Source organism: Lactuca serriola, chromosome 6, assembly GCF_051521515.1.
Source record: "Lactuca serriola cultivar US96UC23 chromosome 6, Lser_US96UC23_V15, whole genome shotgun sequence".
NCBI lineage: Eukaryota > Viridiplantae > Streptophyta > Magnoliopsida > Asterales > Asteraceae > Lactuca > Lactuca serriola.
The window spans coordinates 151,373,615-151,394,060 of NC_136413.1; the positions used below are offsets into that span (position 1 = coordinate 151,373,615).

Sequence of the window (20,446 nt, forward strand, 5' to 3'; positions counted from 1 at the left end):
CAAGTATAAATCCTTAAGGACTTTTGGCTTATTTTTGATTTCCATTTAAGGTTGAAGGTTTATCTTGCTGAAGCTTGGTTTAGGATTGACGTGGAGTTTGTTAATGATGCTCCTAAACCCTATTTATGCATGGAAGTATGTTTATGATCTAATGCAATCTTTTTATGAGAAGTGTTGCATATTCTACTGTGCAGTTTTTGCATTTAGTTTCCTTATTCGCAACTTCTATTCCACAGTTGCTACATGATCTATTTTTATATTAAAACCCAAAAATATAGTCTAATGAGGTATTAGATGATAATCAGGACTAATCTTTTACTTGGAAACCATTTCTAAATATTAGGGCTTTTAGAATTTGGATAAGATCAATATAAGCTATCTTCTAAAGCCGATTATCTATGTTTTCTTTCATCATTCATCAACACAACACTTAACGATCAACACAAAATGTCTTTTAACAAAGATTACAAGTCTTTGTGATTAAAAAATCAGATGATTTTTACACATTCATGAGATGATACAAGAAAGAAAACAATTCAACATTGAAGAAAAGAAAACAATAATATAACATGTGTTAGATAAAAATCTTCTTTCTTTCTTTATAACTTGGAATGATGTTTCCATGGACACCCACCTTCAAAAGCATGTTGAAGCACATCCTCCATCCTCTTTGCAAGTAGTATCTACACACCAAAAATCATTAATACATCATACTTTGAATTATATATCAATCTACTTTCATCTCTATAAAAAAAGTAGCTTCTTCTTTCATGTATTTATTTACCTCCAAACTTCCAAGAACAGCCGCCGGGACTTCAACCAAATCTTTCAAATTTCTTTCCGGCATAATCACTCTCTTAATCCCATACCGGTGAGCTGCCAACACCTATTTAAATATTTCATATGATAAGCTACCCAAAATAGCAATCTACTTATGTAAAATGACGAAACTAACCTTATCCTTGATACCCCCGACTGGTAAAACGAGACCCCGTAAGGTCATTTCACCTGTCATTGCGGTATCTGGTCTTACCCTTCTTCGACTAAAAAGTGAAACCAGTGAAGTGACAAGTGTCACGCCAGCTGATGGTCCATCTTTTGGCACTGCCCCTGCTGGAAAATGTATATGGACATCTCGACCTTCTAGAAGATTCTTTTCTTCTGCACTAACTAAATCAAGTTCATTTGCCCTAGCTCTTACCTGAATTTTTTTTTCTTTGCCACGTCAGCATCAAATTCCACATCAGCAGAAAAAAAAAAAAAAAAAAAGAAGGATGCCATCCATATACCCATGTCAATGCTATTTGAGCCGACTCTTTGATGACATCACCGAGTTGACCGGTGAGGTGGAGATCACCTTTTCCGGCGGTGGCAGTAGCCTCCACAAACTGGACTTCTCCACCAAAAGCCGTCCAAACTAAACCAACAGAAACTCCCGGAGTCACCACCCTCTCTGCAGCTTCTTTATCATCATACTTTGGAGGCTGCATTGCATTCAATTGCATCATCAAATGACCATTTTACCCTTTCATGATTATTAACATTCGTTCCTATATAACTTACCCCTAGTATTTTTTCGACCATTTCTTCATCCACAATCAAGGGTGACATAATGGTGAATACATTTGATATTTCATGATTATTAACACCACCTCCCATTGCTATAACTTCCATTTCCACTTCTGCCCCTCCTCCTCCTTCAAGTCTAGTTTCCAACAATGGTGAAGAAATTTGGTTGAGTGAAACATTATTATTATTATTATTTTGTTGCTGTTCTGCAACTGTTACAGCTGCTGATCGAGCTATGGCAGCAAGGTTTCTTTCAAGATTCCTCACACCAGCTTCTCTTGTGTACCTTTCAATAACAAGTTTCACCATTTCCTACCATAATATATAAAATTAAATTTTATATCATCAGATAAACTATTTATTATTATTAGAATAATTGCATACCTCGGGAAATTTTAGGAAATCGGAAGTCAAGCCATGTTGATGAAGGACACGTGGAATTAAATGGCGCATTGCTATTCGAAGCTTTTCATCAGATGTATATCCAGGAAGCTCGATGACTTCCATTCTGTCTAAAAGTGGCGGAGGAATTGGTTGTGCTCTATTTGCAGTCGCCACAAATATGACTTTCGATAGATCGAAAGGAACATTCAGATAGCTTTAAAGTTTATTATAAAAGTTTAAGGAATTACACATGGAAGTATATAAAGATTTGGTGAAAAATGATTCGTAATTAGGATACTGATCATTGAATGATTTGTTTTGTTCGGGATCAAGAACTTCAAGAAGTGCTGATGCAGGATCACCGCGAATGTCGGAACCCGTTTTATCGATTTCGTCTAGTAACATTACGGGGTTGCAAACGGATACTTTCTGAAGTCAAAATTGAATTAAGAAAGTCAAAGAAAGGGTAAATGACGGGGTTGCAGACTTTTTTCTAAATCAACAATTTTCTATCAAACCTTTAATCCATCAATGAGGCGACCTGGCATACTTCCAATGTATGTCCTTCTATGGCCTCTAATGTCGGCTTCATCTTTTACACCACCAAGAGATATTCTTATGAACTTCCTCCCAAGAGCAGCAGCAATTGATGATGCCAATGATGTTTTCCCGACACCTGGTGGGCCCACAAAGCATAGTATCGGGCTTTTCGCATCTGGTTTCAGCTGCAATTCAAGAAATTCATCACAACATGGGAATGGAATGGAATGAACAATTCCATTCCTTCCATGATTCCATTAGAAAAATGAAATGTTTTTCCAACCTTGCGAACTGCTAGATATTCAATAATCCTTTGTTTGACTTTGACTAAGCCATAGTGGTCACTATCAAGCCTTTCTTTTGCAGCTTTTAAATCCAACTCACCTTCTTCACTGGTTGTCTGCCATGGCAAATCAGCAAGAAGCTCAAGGTAAACACGTGAGCTGTTATACCCTGGTTGCTGAGGTTGCATTTTTTTCAATCTCCTGATATAATAACATTTTACATAAATGTTAAAAAAAAAAATCATATTTATTTGTCAAGAGTTTAAAGAAACAACAACAATACTCAATATCCCATAATGAATGAGATTGGAAGAGGAATTTACATTTTTGGTCCCTGAGTATATCTGATTTTTTCAATTTTGGTCCTAATTTGAGGTTTTTGTCATGTTTTTGGTTACTATTCCAAGTAACATGACTATATTTTTTGGGACCAAAAACGTTTCAAGAACCATAAATAAGGACCGAAATTGCAAAAATCAGCTATACTCAGGGACCAAAAATGTAATTTAGCGTCTACTTTAAGTGTTAATAAAAAGTAAAAACAAACCTTAATTCCCTTTGTGCATGTTTCCAGATATTGGGAGGCATTCCAGCATCTTGCATCTTTCTTTCAAGGGCTGCCACGTCATCATCTTCATCATCATTATCTCCAAGCTCTTCTTTAATAGCCCTCATCTGGTTTACATTCAAGAAAAAAATTATATCAAAAAAAAAAAAAAGAAAAAAAAATCCAAAAACATACCTGCTGGCGTAAAAGATATTCCTTCTGTGTTTTTGACAGCTGTCCTTCAACCTTTTGTGTAATCTTTTCTGCCACGCGAATAGACTGATACATGTAATAATTTCATTAATTTCTACTATAAATTGCAAAGTTTCTAAAACTAAAATTATAAGTTTTTTTTTTTTTTTTTTTTTTACCTGTAAATGTCTATCAACTAATTCTGTGGCTTTTGAAAGCCTTACTTTTACATCAACAGAATCTAACATTGCCAGCTGTTCTTCAAAGCTAATCTCAAAACTAGCAACAAATATATCTGCCAGTTTGTGCACAGGGACAGTTTCTAGAAGAACTTTAGTTCTCCCTCCAGTTTTTTGTTTCTAAAAATGAAATTTTGAAAAAAAAGAAATGTTACAATATTACTTTTAAGAAAATAAGAATGAGAATAGTGACTGTTTATACCTGTTCAAGAACAGAAATAAGCTCCATGGCAATTTGTTTAAACTGTCTAGACAATACTATGAAGTCTGTGTCTTGTTCTACTTGCTCCATTTCTAATTAAGATTAGAAAACTGTAGCAACTCAGCATCTTGAAAGACCCTAAATGATATAAACTTTGAAATTTAACATATTTATACTCCATTTCATGTTTTATTCAATAGTTGAATAGCTCAATTACCAATGATGAAAACTTCAACTCATTGGCATAATGCTTCTTCAATATTCATGCATGAATGGATAACTGATGTTGTATAAACAAAGATTGTTTCTTTTTTTGGACCGAATGAACTGTTTGAATATGAAAAAATGACCATTCTACCCTTTTGTATAGACAAAGATTGTTTCTTTTTTGGATTGAATGAACTGTTTTGACTTTATTCAAATAGCATGAAATCCATAAAGTAAACATGGTGAATGTGAATCTACATAGAAATTGAAAAGGAATAAGGTGGTTTTGATGGTATACCAGCCTTTGTCATATCAATTGGAGAAATTCTTGCAGTGGTGTAAGTTCCTCTTGTGTTAAGCTCCTCAACACTAAATCTACTCAATCCTTCAAGAACAACTATGTATGTAACCCTACCACTTGGTTTCTCAACTCCTCTTGATAGATGTAATGCACGAGCAGCAACACCCCTAACATCAAACATAAAGTCATAAAGACAAAGAATTTTATCATAAATTGCTTATAAAATAGCTATATTGACAAAATATACCTTGTATGCCAGTTGGGTTCTTGTTGACTTTTCCCATCAAGCTTGTGAGAATCTGATAAACCTTGTTGATTCTTGGAGCTTCTATCTCCCAAATCAGCCCCTATACTCAACAGGGTCAATGTTACTTTCTATGTATATCTTTTGCTGATGTATCTTGATGACATGGGAATTGGGTATAGTTGTTGTTGTTATAACGATCATTTATTAAAGAATGACTGTGGTTCTTAAATGATTGAAGAATAGGAAAGTGACCCTAACAAAATTATCATTTTAACTCAAAAGGAAAAGATGGAGTCATAATGAAATCACCACCTTGAGTCACCATGGAACCCTCTGCAACATCTCGAACAGGTAGAATGCCAATCAATCCTTTCTCCTCCCTCTGCCATAATTCTTCTTCCACCAATTTCACACTGCATCAATGGAAACACCCAATCAATCACTTTGAGAACACCCCACAAACACTATTTGAATGCAATTTTAGTATAAAATTAGCTTATTTGAATGAGAATAATATTAGATAATTAGAAGCATCAACTCAATTTGAACTCCTTAGACTATATGAAACAACAAACTTCCAACAATAGTATTCAAATTACAGATAAAACCATCAAATTGTTGAACCTAGAAATGATAAGGCGTTTAAAAACCCAAAATCGATCACAACTTGTCATGATGATTCATTTGCTACGAAACAAATTAACTAGAAAAGAGCCAAACGACCCAGCTTTTGAATCTATTCAACGAAATAAAAACAAAAGTTGATAGGATCATCATGTTAAAATCAATCAAAAGAAGCTACAATTACATTACCTGCTCGGAGACGTGCATTGAATTCGAATGATTGCGCCCGGCAACAATACCTTGTTCCTGAACGGAAGAATCCCAATTCGGCTCGGAAGTTCCACCATCAAAGAGCACCTGAGAATATGTGTTACTTGAATCCTTGAGTAGGTTTCTGCGCGCAACCCTGAGAGTACATATATTACACAGAATTGAGAAGAATTTTGAGAGGTGAAGATGAAAGATGAGTCAGATCGTGACAGCTTTTCGGTTGGTTTGATTTTTCATTTTTTTTCTATTCAATTATTGGGTTGCAAAAGTTGGTATACAATTACAAATTGCATTGAAATTTATTATTTTCGGTTTATTGTAATTTCAAAAAATAAAAAATAAAAAATTCTTGATTAAATATATAAAATGACCACAAAGATTTAAATAAATAGACAATTTGTATTTTTTTATGAGAGAAAGATAAAAATAATGATTTTTCTAATCACCTTTTAAAAATAGCTAAAAATTAAGAAAATTCTATTTTGATCAGTAACTAGTTGCAAGACCTATGTATTACATGATTTAATTAGAAAAATATATATAAAAATCAAAATATTTGAAAACTTTGATATATAAGAAAAAAAAAGAAAAATAACTAATTATTATAATGAAAATATTTTTTTATCTTTTAAATTTAAAGAAATAATTTAAATAAATAAAAGAAATCAATGAACTTTAATTTTATTGATTTTGAAATTAAAAGGTAAGTTCATTAATAAAAATTGATATCCATTTATTACTACATTTATTGCAATTATTAAATTAAAATATTATATGAAATTTAATAAAATAGAAAAACCTATAAAATGACATGTGAAAAAAAAAAATTAATTCAAAATAACTATAAAATGACATTTGACAAATTAAATGAAAGTGACAAATGACAAAAAAATACTCCCTTATTAGAAAGGATATCGCAAATCCTATTCACGATTTCAATAAATAGGCTGCTATTTCATAGCCTGTCTATTATTTAGTTGTTTATTAGCCCAAAATATTTAAACCCTAAAAAATGCCCTTCTTATTTTTTCAATTTCAAAGCTTAGAGAAATGTTCTTACGGTGGAAGAAAAATCACCTATTAAAAAAAATTCCTTTTTATTCAATGAAAATTTATCATATGGACTAAAACCTAGTAGTAATTTGTAATTATTATGTTTGATTTATGAAAAAATTAATTGACAAAATGTATAAGACCATGTGACGATTGTACAAGTTTTTAATACATATATTGTGTATTAAAGGGTTGTACAATTTGTATAAACATAGATGATCATGGCATTTGTGATTTTATCACTTAGAACACTTCAATTGTTTATGCATTAAAGCCTTCTGCTACAATACATGGGCAAAGTAATACAAGAGCAATGCTATTCATATACCCTTATATGTCGTCTCCATATCGTCCTATAAACCATCCTATATGTGTCTAAGTATTTAGCAAAAATAGGTGCAAGCTTGTAAAATATGTAAAATTACATAAAAGACAATTATGTTTAAGATAAATAAATAGATATAGGATTTGTTAAATTACATAAAAGACAAAGAGGTTTTTCATTAAACGTCTATATATGTTGGAGTCTTTCATCTCTCCGTAAATACTCTTCTGGAGAGTTAATATGAGAATCTACATATATTTACATACACGATGATTATTCAGATGTGAACGTACACAAAACAATTGATTTTATTCATCATTCACATGGTAACAACCATATTATACAATAAACTTATAATAATTTTTTGTTGTACACCACAATTATTCTCACGTGAATGATAAATTTCAAAGACTGTCATGTTATAATTATCTCATGAATAAAAAAAAAGGTATATGATTATCCTATTGTGAAAATAAAATAAGTTGTAACATAATAACATATGGGTAATTAACTATAGATGATAAAACTTATAATTTTTAATTCTCTTCCAAAAAAAACTTATAACTTTTAATATATTTATTTGTTTTTAGTAAAAATAAAAGTGTTGAAAAATATATAAAAAAATACAAGATAAAAATTATTTCAAGATAAAAAAAAGAAGATTGCATAAACCCGATTTTACTAAACAATACACACAGGTGAGTAACAACTGTTTTTTTTTACAATTTTCTATATCACATAGTAACTTAAATTCTTTTGTAAGCATAAATTTCTATAATAATTATATTTATTATATCCTAATTAATTTAATATATTATTGAACGTAGTAGGCTAGTAGCCAAGTGTTATGTGGATACTGGATATGTACAAATAAATGAAGGAAATGAGCATCTCACAAATTGGATAAATTCCTTATCCCTCATCTTGTACATATACATGGTGTATAAATTCCCAATACTACAAATATTAAATATATTTTCTTGTAAGCTATTATCAATCCTTCCTAATAAATGAAAATAATTTTGCCACATGTCACTTTTTCATTAACTTGGACACATGTCATTTTTTAGTATTTTTGAATACATGTTTTTTCCATGTGTCATTTTCTCATTGTTTGTTTTTTCTTAATTAACATATCATATTTACACCTTAATTAATAATTAGCTTAATTGAAAATAACCATTAAATTACAATATTACAACTCATATACTATTGAATATGTTTCCTTTTAAATTCAAATTTTAAATTTTAAATTTTAAATTTAAATAAATTTTTGTTTAAACCTTCATATTTAATTTTTTTTATTTTATCCAACCCGTATAACATACGGGTCTCACAACTAGTTGTACAATATACGCGACATCACAAAATCAATGAGTAACCGTGCCTACAATATATGATAAAGAATTAGCAAGACTAAACATGAAAACATATATATATATATATATATATATATATATATATATATATATATATATATATATATATATATATATATATATCCTCTTTAATAAATGAAGGTTTTTTGCCACATGTCAATCTCTCATTAATTTTGACACTTGTCATTTTGTGGTATTTTTGAAATAAATATTATCCACTTGTCAATTTTTGGTTTGTTTCAATTTTTAAAATTAAAGTCATATACTTATATATGTAAAGTAGTAAATATGATATATATGATATATTAAATTGCAATAAATATGTATCTTCCTTAATTTAAAGTTATACATTAAAAAATATTTTCTGTTTACACTTTAATGTTTAAATTTTTTTTTAAATCAACCCGTGTAATACACGGGTTTCACACCTAGTATATATATACACAAACTATCATATTGTGGTAATAGTTAAACTGATGGCACATCTAAAATCTCTTTGCATTAGGAGTTATAGTTTGGAACTTTGTTAGTGGCGCAAAGTTGAGGTTGGATTATTAAAGGTTCATATTTATCATTGTAATTATCGACTACGTTAGTCTCCAAAAAAGGGAGATGGAAGAATGGAACCTTGAAATTAACTACAATTATCTTCTTATGAAACTTCCTGATTTGGCATGTTTGATTTTAAAATGTGTTTTAAGAATGATGAATAATACGAACAAACCAATTTTAACAAACATTGGTAGGGATATTGTAAAGGCATAATGTTGCAAATTAACCAAACAAAATAAATTTTAAACAAAACACAACACATATGTTGTTACGTAACAATCATCTTATGCAGTACAATTGTATCCGTAAGGGTCTTAATGAAAGAAAAATACTATTTATTAGGATTTATTAGGGCACCTCTAATATGATATCTTTTTATTGACAAAGCCTTTTATTAATTGAATAAGTTGTTGAAAAGTTTTTATCGAAACCTAAATTTTGTCTTGAGTTCTTTTCATATGCTTAGAACATATAAAGTAAAATTATTATTATTATAGATATATATTTAATTAAAAATCATTTAATTGCATTAATAAAAAACATTAATATTGAATATTTGTTTAATTGGACTATTTGAATTGGTCAATTTGGTTAAAGATATTAGATTATTGGATTGATTTTCAACAAAACTGAATTATTATTTTGGATTGGTTACAGTTTATAAAATAAGAACCAAATAATAAAAAAAAACTTAATAAAAATATATTATTTATTTATTTTTAATATACATCTTTAATTGTTTATTAATTTTGTAATTTACTTTTTCAAATAGGTTCTACAAGTTTCATCTAATAAAAATACCTTAATAAGTCTTTTCTCTCAAAAGTTGTTACCTATAAAATACTAAACTTTAATATCGTTTTTAGTAGTTTTTTATAAATTTTAAACCAAAGCTAAGCAATTTATCTTTGTTTCTTCAATAAAGTTGATTAATATTTTAATTATATACGGTTTTAAAATGTTATGAGTTTCAAAAACTGGATTATAAAAACCAATACAACCGAATTATAGTTTGGTTGGATCAAATCGAATTTAACTTTAATTTGGACTATTCCAATCAAAGTTTTGAAAAAACCAAAATCAAACTGATTCATCCAAACAAACACCCATAACACACAAGAGTCTTAGTGAAAGAAAATTATTTATTCAAACACTTTTTTTAACCAACTAACTAACCTACTTCTAAATACCATTATATGGCTTCTAGTGAGACTTAAACTTATGAACTTTCATTTGAAAGTGTCACTCTTTAATGCTAGGCCAAATGCTCTTTAATATTAAAGCGCCTGATATCTTTTAATTTACAAAGCCTTTTATCAATTGAATAATTTATTGAAAAGTTTTTATTGTCCTGAGTTCTTTGCATACGACTTTGAACATACAAAGTAAAAACATTAGTAAAAAACATTATAGGAAATCATTTGATTTTTCCATATATATATATATATATATATATATATATATATATATATATATATAATATTTTTGAATAAGGAAATCATTATCTTCCAAAAAAATTGGGATCCTAAGATATCAATTTAGAGATTTTCGATTATTCATCTGAAAGAAAAGATATCAGTTATATTGATTCAAAATTCCAAATTAATTAACTTGCTTATTTAATGAGTTTTAAAATTCAAATCGTTATCTCAAATTGATTCATTTTACGTGGGATATACTGGAAAGTAAATTATGAATAATATTGACTTTAATTTTGACTCACAAATATTTTGCTGATTTAATGAGATTAGATTAGATTTTGTTGGTTAATAACCGAATTATTTATATGCTTATTTAATGAATTTTTTCAAAAAAAAAAAAAACTAAACGGGTTTGAATTTTTAAGCCAAAAGCTATAAATCAGAGAGTTAAATTAGAAACAATATTAATTATAAAATCTGATATCTCGTATATAAATAGAATGATATGCTTCAATTGATAACATAATTGCTGAATTTAAAGATTTTTATTTGGGGAAGATGATGTCAACAATTTGATCTAATGGTAGAAAACATATGATTGAAATAAAATCAAGAGTCCTGATTGCTTCATTGGTGAATTAAGAGTTCTCTTGTAATAATATTTAAATATGAATGAAACTAATATGCTTAAAGTAGATTGATTAATTTTTTTCATGACCTCTCAACACGAATACAGTAATAACATGTAATAAGAAGAGAGAGTAAATGCAAGAAATTGGAGAATGAGAAGGAGAACAAAGTAAAGAAAAAAACTAGAAATGAGATCTTAAGATATCATCTTGGAGATTTCCGGCTATTAATCTAGAAAAAAAGAAAGAAATCAGTTATATTAATTCAAATTTACAAATTAATTGACTTGCTTATTTTGTTAGTTTTAAAATTCAAATCATTATCTCAAATTGATTCATTTTATGTGGGATATTCTGTGAGATAAATTATGAATGATAGTGACTTTAATTTTGACTCTCAAATATTTTGTAGATTTAATTGGATTAGATTAGATTTTATAGGTTAATAACCAAATTAATGATCTGCTTATTTAAAGAGTTACTAAAAAAAACGGATTTAAATTTTGAAACCAAAAGCTATAAATAAGGGAGTTAAATTAGAAACAATATTAATTCTAGAAATTGATATATTCTATATAAATAGCATGATATGTTTTAATTAATAATATAATTTTTGAATTTAAAGATTATATAATTAAATGTAATTGTGTTTGAATTCTATTTGGAAAGATGATGTCATCATTTTGATCTAATGCTGGAAAACATATGATTGAAATACAATCAAGAGTCATGATTGCTTCATTGGTGAATTAAGGTTCTCTTTTAATAATATTTAGAGATAAGTTATTTTACCATAATACCCCTAATCATTTAAATTGATATAACCGTTGAAAATTGATTTTATGGTTTTATGAATTATTGGTTCTATGTCGAACTCACCTCTCTCTCTCTCTCTCTCTATATATATATATATATATATATATATATATATATATATATATACACACCCTATTCTAATAAAATAATAGCTTTAGTGCCACATGACATTTTTTCTCATCCCCATTTTAACAAAGTGAAATACCATTTTTACCCTTCTTCTTACGATGCATTAAATCCCGTACTAAGTTAATTCCTCATTTTCTGCCATATTTTTCGTATATGCTCCCCTTGATATTTTGGGATTCACCATTTTAAATTTGAATTCCTATTTAACATGTTTCAATCACTATGGATAGTTATTTTTGGACGAAGACTCTCTCTCACCACCGCGAACCTCCTTCTCCATCTCCATCACCATCACCATCACCATCACCATCACCATCACCAGCTTCTGTTTTTTCTCCCATCCGTCACACACACATACACACTTGACAGGTTCGTACCTCGACTTCCCTTTCTTTATTGCCGCCACCACTACTCTCCTTCCCCACCCATGTTTTCCTTCTCTGCTATTCTTTGCTTCGTCTCTCTTCCGGTCGATAAAGAATAAGTGAGTTACAACTTACAAGGTATGTTTTTTTATTTATATTCTTATTTTTTAGTTTCAGTTTCAAGGTTTTAACGTTATTGCTTTTATTTTATGTCTTCTGTGATTACATGTATTAAAAAATTAGGTAAGATTTTGCCCTTTTGTAACATCCAGAATTTCGGGTATGATAGTTTGCGTTTCAATTTTTGAGGATTTAGAAGGGACTCGACGAGTCGAAGGTCTGACTTACCGAGTCATGTCGAGGTGATCACGTGGATTTAATGAGCAGACTCGACGAGTCCAAGGACAGACTCACCGAGTAGGCTCTGGGTAGAGAAAACCCTAAGTTTCCAGGGTTGGGGCCTATTTAAGGGAACTTATGACCTTAGGTGCACCTCATACCTCCTATGAGAAGCCCTAAATCGCCATTGGAGCCATGAGAGAGTTCTTATGATGAAATCAAGTAATTTTGTGGGTCTTATGGAAGGAAAAGAGCATGATTCAAGCAAGAAACGAGATGGGGTTGTGGATCTAGAATTTCTTCACGTGGAAATGTTGTAGAAGGTATAAACTTGCATCATTTTCATTTATTTTGGTTAGATTTCATGATCTTGGGAGTTTTAGGGTTTTACTCCCCTTCTTTTGTGCCTATGAGCTAATTGAGACATGATTTGAGGAGGGAAACCTCAGATCTGAACCTTGTGAGGTCCTTGAAGACTAGATGCCCCAACTTTAGTTGTCCAAATGAGGGTTGATGAGCTAAATCTTTCATGGAGGGCATGTAATGGCAATTTGAAGCAATAGCATCATGCATGAACATAAAGATTGAAGCTTTACGTGATTATTGAGCCTTGAGATGATAGAACTATAGTTTAGAGTGATATATCTGAGTGAAATCGTCTGAATGAGAAAAGGGCTGGATAGACTCGCTGAGTCCATGAGCCGACTTGACGAGTCAGTTAAGGTTTTCCTGGTTAAGCTAAATCGCGTTCTAACTTGGCGAGTTGTGGGGTCAACTTGACGAGTTGATCTGAATCCTCGCAAAACTTCGGAGAAAGTGAGTGGAATCGACGATTCACAAGGGTGCACTCACCGAGTCGGGTCATATCTGGACTGTGGACTCGAGTTTGACTACGGTTGACTTTAGGGTTGGGTCAACCATGTGTAATAGAAGCCATGGAGGGGTAAAATGGTCTTTTACCCACTTCAAGAGTTAGAAAGAGAAAGATAATAGACTTGGCTGTGTTGAGTATGATTAAGTATTGCTAAGAGATGTTTATCCTATGTGTTAGGTGGAAGCTAGGTCGGATTTCCGAGTACGAGGCTGTCACTTGGTTGCTTTTAAGGTGAGTCTTCTCACTATACTTTCCCTAGAGTGGTGATTTTGTGTGACCCGAAGGTCTTATGTGCTATGATGAGTATGTGATGTATGTTGTTATATGATATGTATGTACTATGTTATGTTATGAGTATTATGATATGGACCGGAAGGTCAACAGTGTTTGGGCCGGAAGGTCCAGATGATACGGACCGGAAGGTCAGAGAAGTGGGACCGGAAGGTCTACCAGGATTATGGGACGGAAGTCCCCTGAGACACATTGACCGGAAGGTCTTGCAGAGTATTAGCCTTGAGTGGCGTACGTGTTGTATGTGGTATTTTGGGGAACTCACTAAGCATGCTTGCTTACCGTGTTATGTGTTATGTGTTTCAGGTTCTTATCACGATCGCGGGAAGGTGGCGACTCGATTGTACACACCAAAGAAAAGAGTCATGAATGAGGATCCTGGATTTTGATAATTACTTTTGAAAACTATTTCGAAATACGTTATGACATTAACACTCGAGATTTTGTGAATTATTATATGTGATGTTGGAAATTTAAAATCGAAAAATTTGTTTGAAAATTTACGGTGTTACAAGTTGGTATCAGAGCCTTGGTTTGAGGGATTCGAATACACCTTCGGGCATATCTGAACTCAAACTGAGGATTCGAGAAGAGTTTTCAAAGAGAAATGATTTTCTAAGATAAGTAAAAGATTTTCAAGAAAGCGGAAAGGAGCAGTGTGTACAATCAGCCTGCACCCAAACGGTGATTTCCCAAAATACCCTTACGTTATATGTTATGAGATATTATGTGATATGTTATTCATGCTAGAGAGTAGGCTAGGTATTCATATCTAGGACTAGAGTGGCCTGATTTGTGATGCCTTAGCCTAGGAGTTACTACTGTTGTGAGTTACTTCAAGAGTGAGTAAGTAGCAGAGAGGAGCTTGTGAGAGGTCTACTGGAAAGCGGCCTGTGTGATAAGATGTAGAGTACTTGTGATATGGAATCCTAGGAGGAGGACTTGGGGTGAATACTGATGTGGTGTGGAAGGTAGTATAGGGCCCGTACTACTGGAAACACCGGATCGGTGAGCAGTCCAAGTAAGAATCCTTGGGATGCTAAGGAACAAGTAGGGCTGATTGATCGAGTGCAAGTATGCTCGAGCGAGTCTCTGATTTCTTTTATGTTGTGAGACATCATGGATGGTACTCGACACACACTGGAGAGCAACGGTGTTAGCGATGATGAGATTTGCCGAATAATTCATGACGAGGTGGCCGCAGCGATCCGGGAGGCTATTCTGGAGGATTTTAAGTAGCAAATTGAGAGGTGATGTTATGGTTCGAGTACCATGATAAGTAGCAGATTAAGAGGTGATGCATGGTTCGAGTACCATGATAAGTAGCAGATCGAGAGGTGACGTCATGGTTCGGGTACCATGATTCATATCAGATCGAGAGGTGGCCACACAGTTTGAGTACCGTGACATGTGGCGGTTAGTGCTTCTGGTTTTACCAGTTATTCCGTGGTGATTGTCTAGACTGATATAAGATGTGGAAGAGTGTGGGGCCAAAGGGCCATGATGAACGAGTTTATTGGAGCATCCCTCGAGAGGGAAATCGAGTTAGCCCCAAGGGATTCTTGGTGAGATGCCAGTTGGAGTCGCAAGACTCAGGGATGAGTAGGGATGCTGCATTATAATAGAATACAATATGGGCTGAGAGACCGTCCGATAGTGGAGATGTCACTTTTGTGACTTGGGAGGTGCTATTTTAGTTTTCTGCGGGATGCAGTCGAAGGTAAACCCTATGGGGTAGCAAGCATGGTCACCTTTTCACCAGAACATTTGGGCAGTATGTTGGCTGTGAGGTATTCTTATACCAAGAAAGAGTCATAGTGGGACTAAGACGGATGGGAACGAAGATGTACTTTGTTGAGAATGGTGTTGTCAGTTTCCGATGGATGAGATGAGTATACCGGGGCAGTGGCCCTAGTGGTCCACATTGTGTATCGACAATGAGGATGAATTCTGTGCTTTTAGGATTTTTTTTACCGATTTGGGTAAGCGGGGCGAAGAGTTAGAGTCAAGTGTGTGAGAGGGCACTATTCCAGGTTGGATTTAGAATAATGTGGTTCCGGCGGTGTATCAGTCTGAGGCCTCAAAGTGTCTAGAGGTAGTTATGTGGGGAGGATTTCGAGATGCTGTCAAGGACGAGACTTATGGGAGTAGTTTGGTTTCCTTGGGGAAGTCTCGGGGAGGGGGGATTGCGTTATACATCCAAGAGTCAAGTGTGACATACCTAGTGTGTCAGTCTACTGAGTAGGTGGTAATTGTTCCAAATGGTGATCGTTCGAACCCTGAGTGGGGGAGAACAGGCTTTTCAGTAAGGGGATCGGTGATCCGTTCAAGTGCGGTCAGATAAATGGTTATGGAAAACTACGATACGGGCATATGAGACCTGAGTTAGAAAAGGATGAGGCAAGGTGCCGGGAAGGAAAAGAGGCGAGTATGCGTTTAGGAAAGGATGAGTGGATCCTTCGGTGAGGCATGTTGAGTTCAGGATTGATCTAGTGCCAGGTGCGGCCTCTATCACCAAGGCGTCGTACCGTTTGGCACCGCTTGAGATGCAGGACCTATCATCTCAGTTGCAGGTGCTGCTGGGTAAGCAGTTTATTCATCCGAGCAGTTCACCCTGGGGAGCACCGATCCTTTTCATCAGGAAGAAGGACGGTTCGCACAGGATGTGCATCGACTATAAGGAGTTGAAAAAGTTAACGGTGAAGAACCGTTATCCGCTCTCGAGGATAGACGATCTTTTCAATCAGTTGCAGGGTGCATCTTGGTTTTCCAAGATTGATTTGAGATCTGGATACCACCAGGTTAGGGTGAGGGAGGAAGACATGGAGAAGACTGCATTTCGGACTCGCTATGGTCATTACGAGTTCGTGGTAATGCCGTTTGGGCTCACCAATGTGCCAACAGTTTTCATGGATTTAATGAACCGAGTCTGCAGACCGATGCTCGATCGCTTGGTCATTGTGTTCATAGATGATATCTTGGTGTATTCCAAGACCCGATAGCAGCATGAGGAGCATCTCAGGGAGCTGCTGGAGGTTCTGAGGCGAGAACGACTGTATGCCAAGTTCTCAAAATGCGAGTTTTGGTTACGAGAGGTCCAGTTCCTTGGAAATCTTGTTAACCAAGAGGGAATTTTGGTCGATCCGGCCAAGGTGGAGGCAGTTATGCAATAGGCGACTCCGAGATCTCCCTCAGACATCAGAAGTTTCTTGGGTTTGCCAGGGTATTATCGGGGATTCATTCGCGATTTCTCCAAGATTGTCGTACCCCTCACTCGTCTAATGAGGAAGGGGGTGGATTTCCGGTGGGGCCCTGAGCAGCAGAGGGCATTTGAGACCCTTCGATGATGTTTATGCGAGGCGCCGGTGTTGACACTCCCCGAGGGAGTTGAGGATTTTGTGGTATATTGTGATGCGTCCATCACAGGCTTGGGGGCAGTCCTCATGCAGAGAGGGCGGGTGGTAGCCTATGCATCACGACAGCTGAAACCGCATGAGACGAGATACCCCATGCACGATCTTGAGTTGGGAGCGGTGGTTTTCGCTCTCAATATTTGGAGGCATTATCTGTACGGGGTCCGGTGTACTATATATACGGATCACAAGAGTTTGAGGCACATCATGGATCAGCCGAACCTGAATATGTGGCAGCGCAGGTGGCTGGATGTGGTCAAGGATTATAATTGTGAGATCATTTACCATCCTGGTAAAGCGAATGTGGTTGCGGATGCTTTAAGCCGCAAGTCAGCTGGGTCCTCTACCCCAGCTAGGTGCATGAGGATAGCGGTGGATTCCCCGCTAGTGGGTTTGGTCAGGGATGCTCAGATTCAGGGTATGAGACTAGAGAACTGGAAGCTGGAAAGGATTAAGGGCGAAAGCGCCCGGTTTGTTCAGGATAGCCGCAAATTGTTGACCCGTTACGATCGGGTTTGGGTTCCGATGTCCGGAGGGGTCCGACAAACAGTGATGGAGGAGGCTCATAAGTCTCATTTTTCTATTCACCCGGGAGCCACCAAGATGTACCGTGATTTGAGTTTGAGTTATTGGTGGCCTGGTATGAAGTGAGATATCGCTTGGTTTGTTGAGAGGTGCTTGACCTGTAGGATGGTCAAGGCCGAGCATTAGAGGCCGCATGGCAATTTGCAGCCTCTGGAGATTCCCATGTGGAAATGGGAACGGATCGTGATGGATTTCATCACGAAGTTGCCGAAGACGGCAAGGGGGTTCAATGTTATATGGGTCATTGTGGACCGATTGACCAAAAGTGACCATTTCCTAGCCATACGGGAGAGTTCGTCGGCAGAGAAGTTGGCCGACCTGTACGTCAGAGAGATTGTATCTTGCCATGGGGTTCTAGTTTCTATCGTTTCAGATCGAGATGTCAGGTTTACTTCCCGTTTTTGGCAGAAGTTCCATGAGAAACTGGGTACGCGACTGTATTTTAGCACGGCGTTCCATCCGCAGACTAATGGGAAGAGTGAGCAGACCATTTAGACCCTCGAGGATATGCTGAGGGCGTGCATCATTGATTTCGGTGGGAGTTGGGATTCCTACCTACCGCTTACAGAGTTCGCCTACAACAACAACTATCATTCCAGTATTGGCGCCCCGCCTTTCGAGCTGTTGTATGGGCGGAAGTGTAGGACCCCAGTTTGCTAGGGCGAGGTTGGGCACAGGGTGATGGGTCGGACAGAGGTAGTTTTGCAAACTACCAAGATGATACAGCATATTAGACAGCGACTGCAGACCGCTCAGAGTCGGCAGAAAAGTTATGCCGATCGACGCCGATCTGAGCTGGAATTTCAGGTGGGTGACATGGTTCTCCTGAAGGTCTCACCCTGGAAGGGTGTGACCCGCTTCAGGAAGAGGGGAAAATTGGGTCCCCGTTATATTGGGCCGTTTAGGATTGTTGCCAGGGTTGGCAGGGTGGCTTATAGGCTAGAGCTTCCGAAGGAGCTCAACCGGATCCACAACACATTTCATGTTTCGCAATTGCGAAAATGCATTATGGACCAAGAGGCAGTGGTATCGTTGGATGATATTCAGGTCGATGAGTGCCTGAACTATGTGGAGAGGCCTGTGGCTATTTTTGAAAGGAAGAACAAGATTCTGCGGAACAAGGAAATACCTTTAGTAAAGGTACAGTGGGAACATCGGAGGGGATTCGAGTGGACATGGGAGCTGGAAGCGGAGATGCGCGAGCATTACCCGACATTGTTCATTTCAACGGACTTCGAGGGCGAAGTCTAGTTCAAGTGGTGGAGAATTGTAACACCCCGATTCTCAGGTATTGTTTAAATAAGATTTTTTGGGTTAGGCCCTACTCGACGAGTTGGTTGCCCTACTCGTCAAGTAGCAGCGGGGTGGGATCACGAGTTAAGTGACCTACTCGACGAGTCCATAGTGGGACTCGACTAATAGGAGCTGGCAGATGAAACCCTAAATCCCGGGGTTTGCACCTCTATTTAAAGGAGCCTCAGCCTCCTTTGGCCTCTTTACAGTCTTTGAGAGCTCCTTAAAACCCTAATACGTGCTTGTGTGTGCCCATTGTGTGTTTGAAGCTTGAAAAGAGGATCTTTGGAGGGAGAAGGCTTGGAGGAGAAGGAGATTGGAGCAAGTAGAGTGTGGGAATCAGCATTTGTCTCAATTATCATCTTCTGTAGGTAACCAAATCGCCTTTTTCCTTGTAAATCTCTTCTATTGGTTGAGTTTTAGGGTTTTTGTGAGATATTAAGTTGGAAAGATGAGCTATGGGCTAGATCTGAGGTTGTAACTTCAGATCTGGACCCTCCTTGGATTCTAGAAGCATAAAGTTGCAGTTTTGGTCATGATTGAGGTCTCTCTTGAGCATGAAGCTCCATTAAGAACTTAAAATGGACATTTAGAGCCTTTATAGCCATGCATGCACGTAAAGTTTGCAACTTTACGTGATAAGCATGCCCTAGAAGCTTGGATCTGTGATTTGGAGTCGCTGCATGGCTCAAATCAAGTCTGTATGGGAAAAGGACAGAATGGACTCGACGAGTAGCAAGGTTGACTCGGCGAGTCACATGAATATGGTCGTGAAGTCGATGAGTTGGATGAACAAATCGGCGAGTCCGATAAAGATTACCATAAGACTCGACGAGTTGAAGAACAACTCGACGAGTCGGATGAGTTTTCCCTAGGATATGTATGCGTGTGCATCTGTCGAGTTGCAAGGAGGGGACTCGACAGGTGGACTTAAAGTTTGGACAACAATCGAAGGAACTCGACGAGTCACCGCGATGACTCGACGAGTTGGAATGTGCTTCAAGGAACTCGGCGAGTAGCCGAGGGTACTCGGTGAGTTGGGGGTCAACATGGACTGTTGACCTTGACTAAGGACTTTGACTTTGACCAGGGGTTGACTAGTGGGTTATGGAGTTCATTATAAGGTTAAGGACTTATGAGTATATTGTACTATGATCATAGGTGGTGGAGCCTGTGTCAAGTGATCAGAGAGTTAGAGTTTATCTTCCGAGTCGACATCTGCAAGGTGAGTTATCCTCACTATATCAATAGAGTCTACGACACCAATCCCGACCCATTAGTTGTTATTGTTATGGTATGCTACATGGGGTTATGATCTGTTATATCGGAATCAAGATAGACAATATGTTACGCTCTTATGATCCGTAAGGATTGGTATGTTAGTGACATGCTAGGTCGGTACTCTAGTTACGAGAGAATTCTATGATTGATGATCA

The 20,446-nt window shown here is 35.8% G+C and overlaps 1 protein-coding gene across 2 annotated transcripts; it reads right to left on the reverse strand.

The window, feature by feature from the left end:
- Window positions 1–452: 452 nt before the first annotated feature.
- On the reverse strand, window positions 453–5,761 carry LOC145057100 (lon protease homolog 2, peroxisomal-like). Of its 2 annotated transcripts, XM_079004871.1 has the most exons (17): window positions 5,526–5,761; window positions 5,025–5,125; window positions 4,713–4,812; window positions 4,463–4,632; window positions 3,958–4,049; window positions 3,696–3,875; window positions 3,520–3,603; window positions 3,325–3,452; window positions 2,777–2,978; window positions 2,472–2,678; window positions 2,252–2,382; window positions 1,954–2,167; window positions 1,564–1,881; window positions 1,290–1,484; window positions 956–1,201; window positions 785–886; window positions 453–683 (listed from the first exon to the last, which is right to left on the reverse strand). In XM_079004871.1, exons 1-17 carry the CDS (start codon window positions 5,621–5,623, stop codon window positions 600–602), a joined length of 2,652 nt encoding a protein of 883 aa, XP_078860997.1. In that variant the 5' UTR covers window positions 5,624–5,761; the 3' UTR covers window positions 453–599. The 2 variants fall into 2 exon arrangements, with proteins under 2 accessions (XP_078860997.1, XP_078860998.1); XM_079004872.1 differs by lacking the exons at window positions 4,713–4,812; window positions 5,025–5,125; window positions 5,526–5,761 and having other exon boundaries at window positions 3,958–4,067; window positions 4,463–4,600.
- Between the last annotated feature and the right edge of the window lie 14,685 nt (window positions 5,762–20,446).

Coding starts and splice junctions, on each gene's coding strand:
- LOC145057100 (XM_079004871.1), bottom strand. CDS start 5,623: ATGGTGGAACTTCCGAGCCGAATTGGGATTCTTCCGTTCAGGAACAAG. Junction 2,979..3,324: donor CATGCACAAAGGGAATTAAG/GTTTGTTTTTAC, acceptor TTATTATATCAG/GAGATTGAAAAAAATGCAAC. Junction 1,202..1,289: donor CTCAAATAGCATTGACATGG/GTATATGGATGG, acceptor AAAAAAATTCAG/GTAAGAGCTAGGGCAAATGA.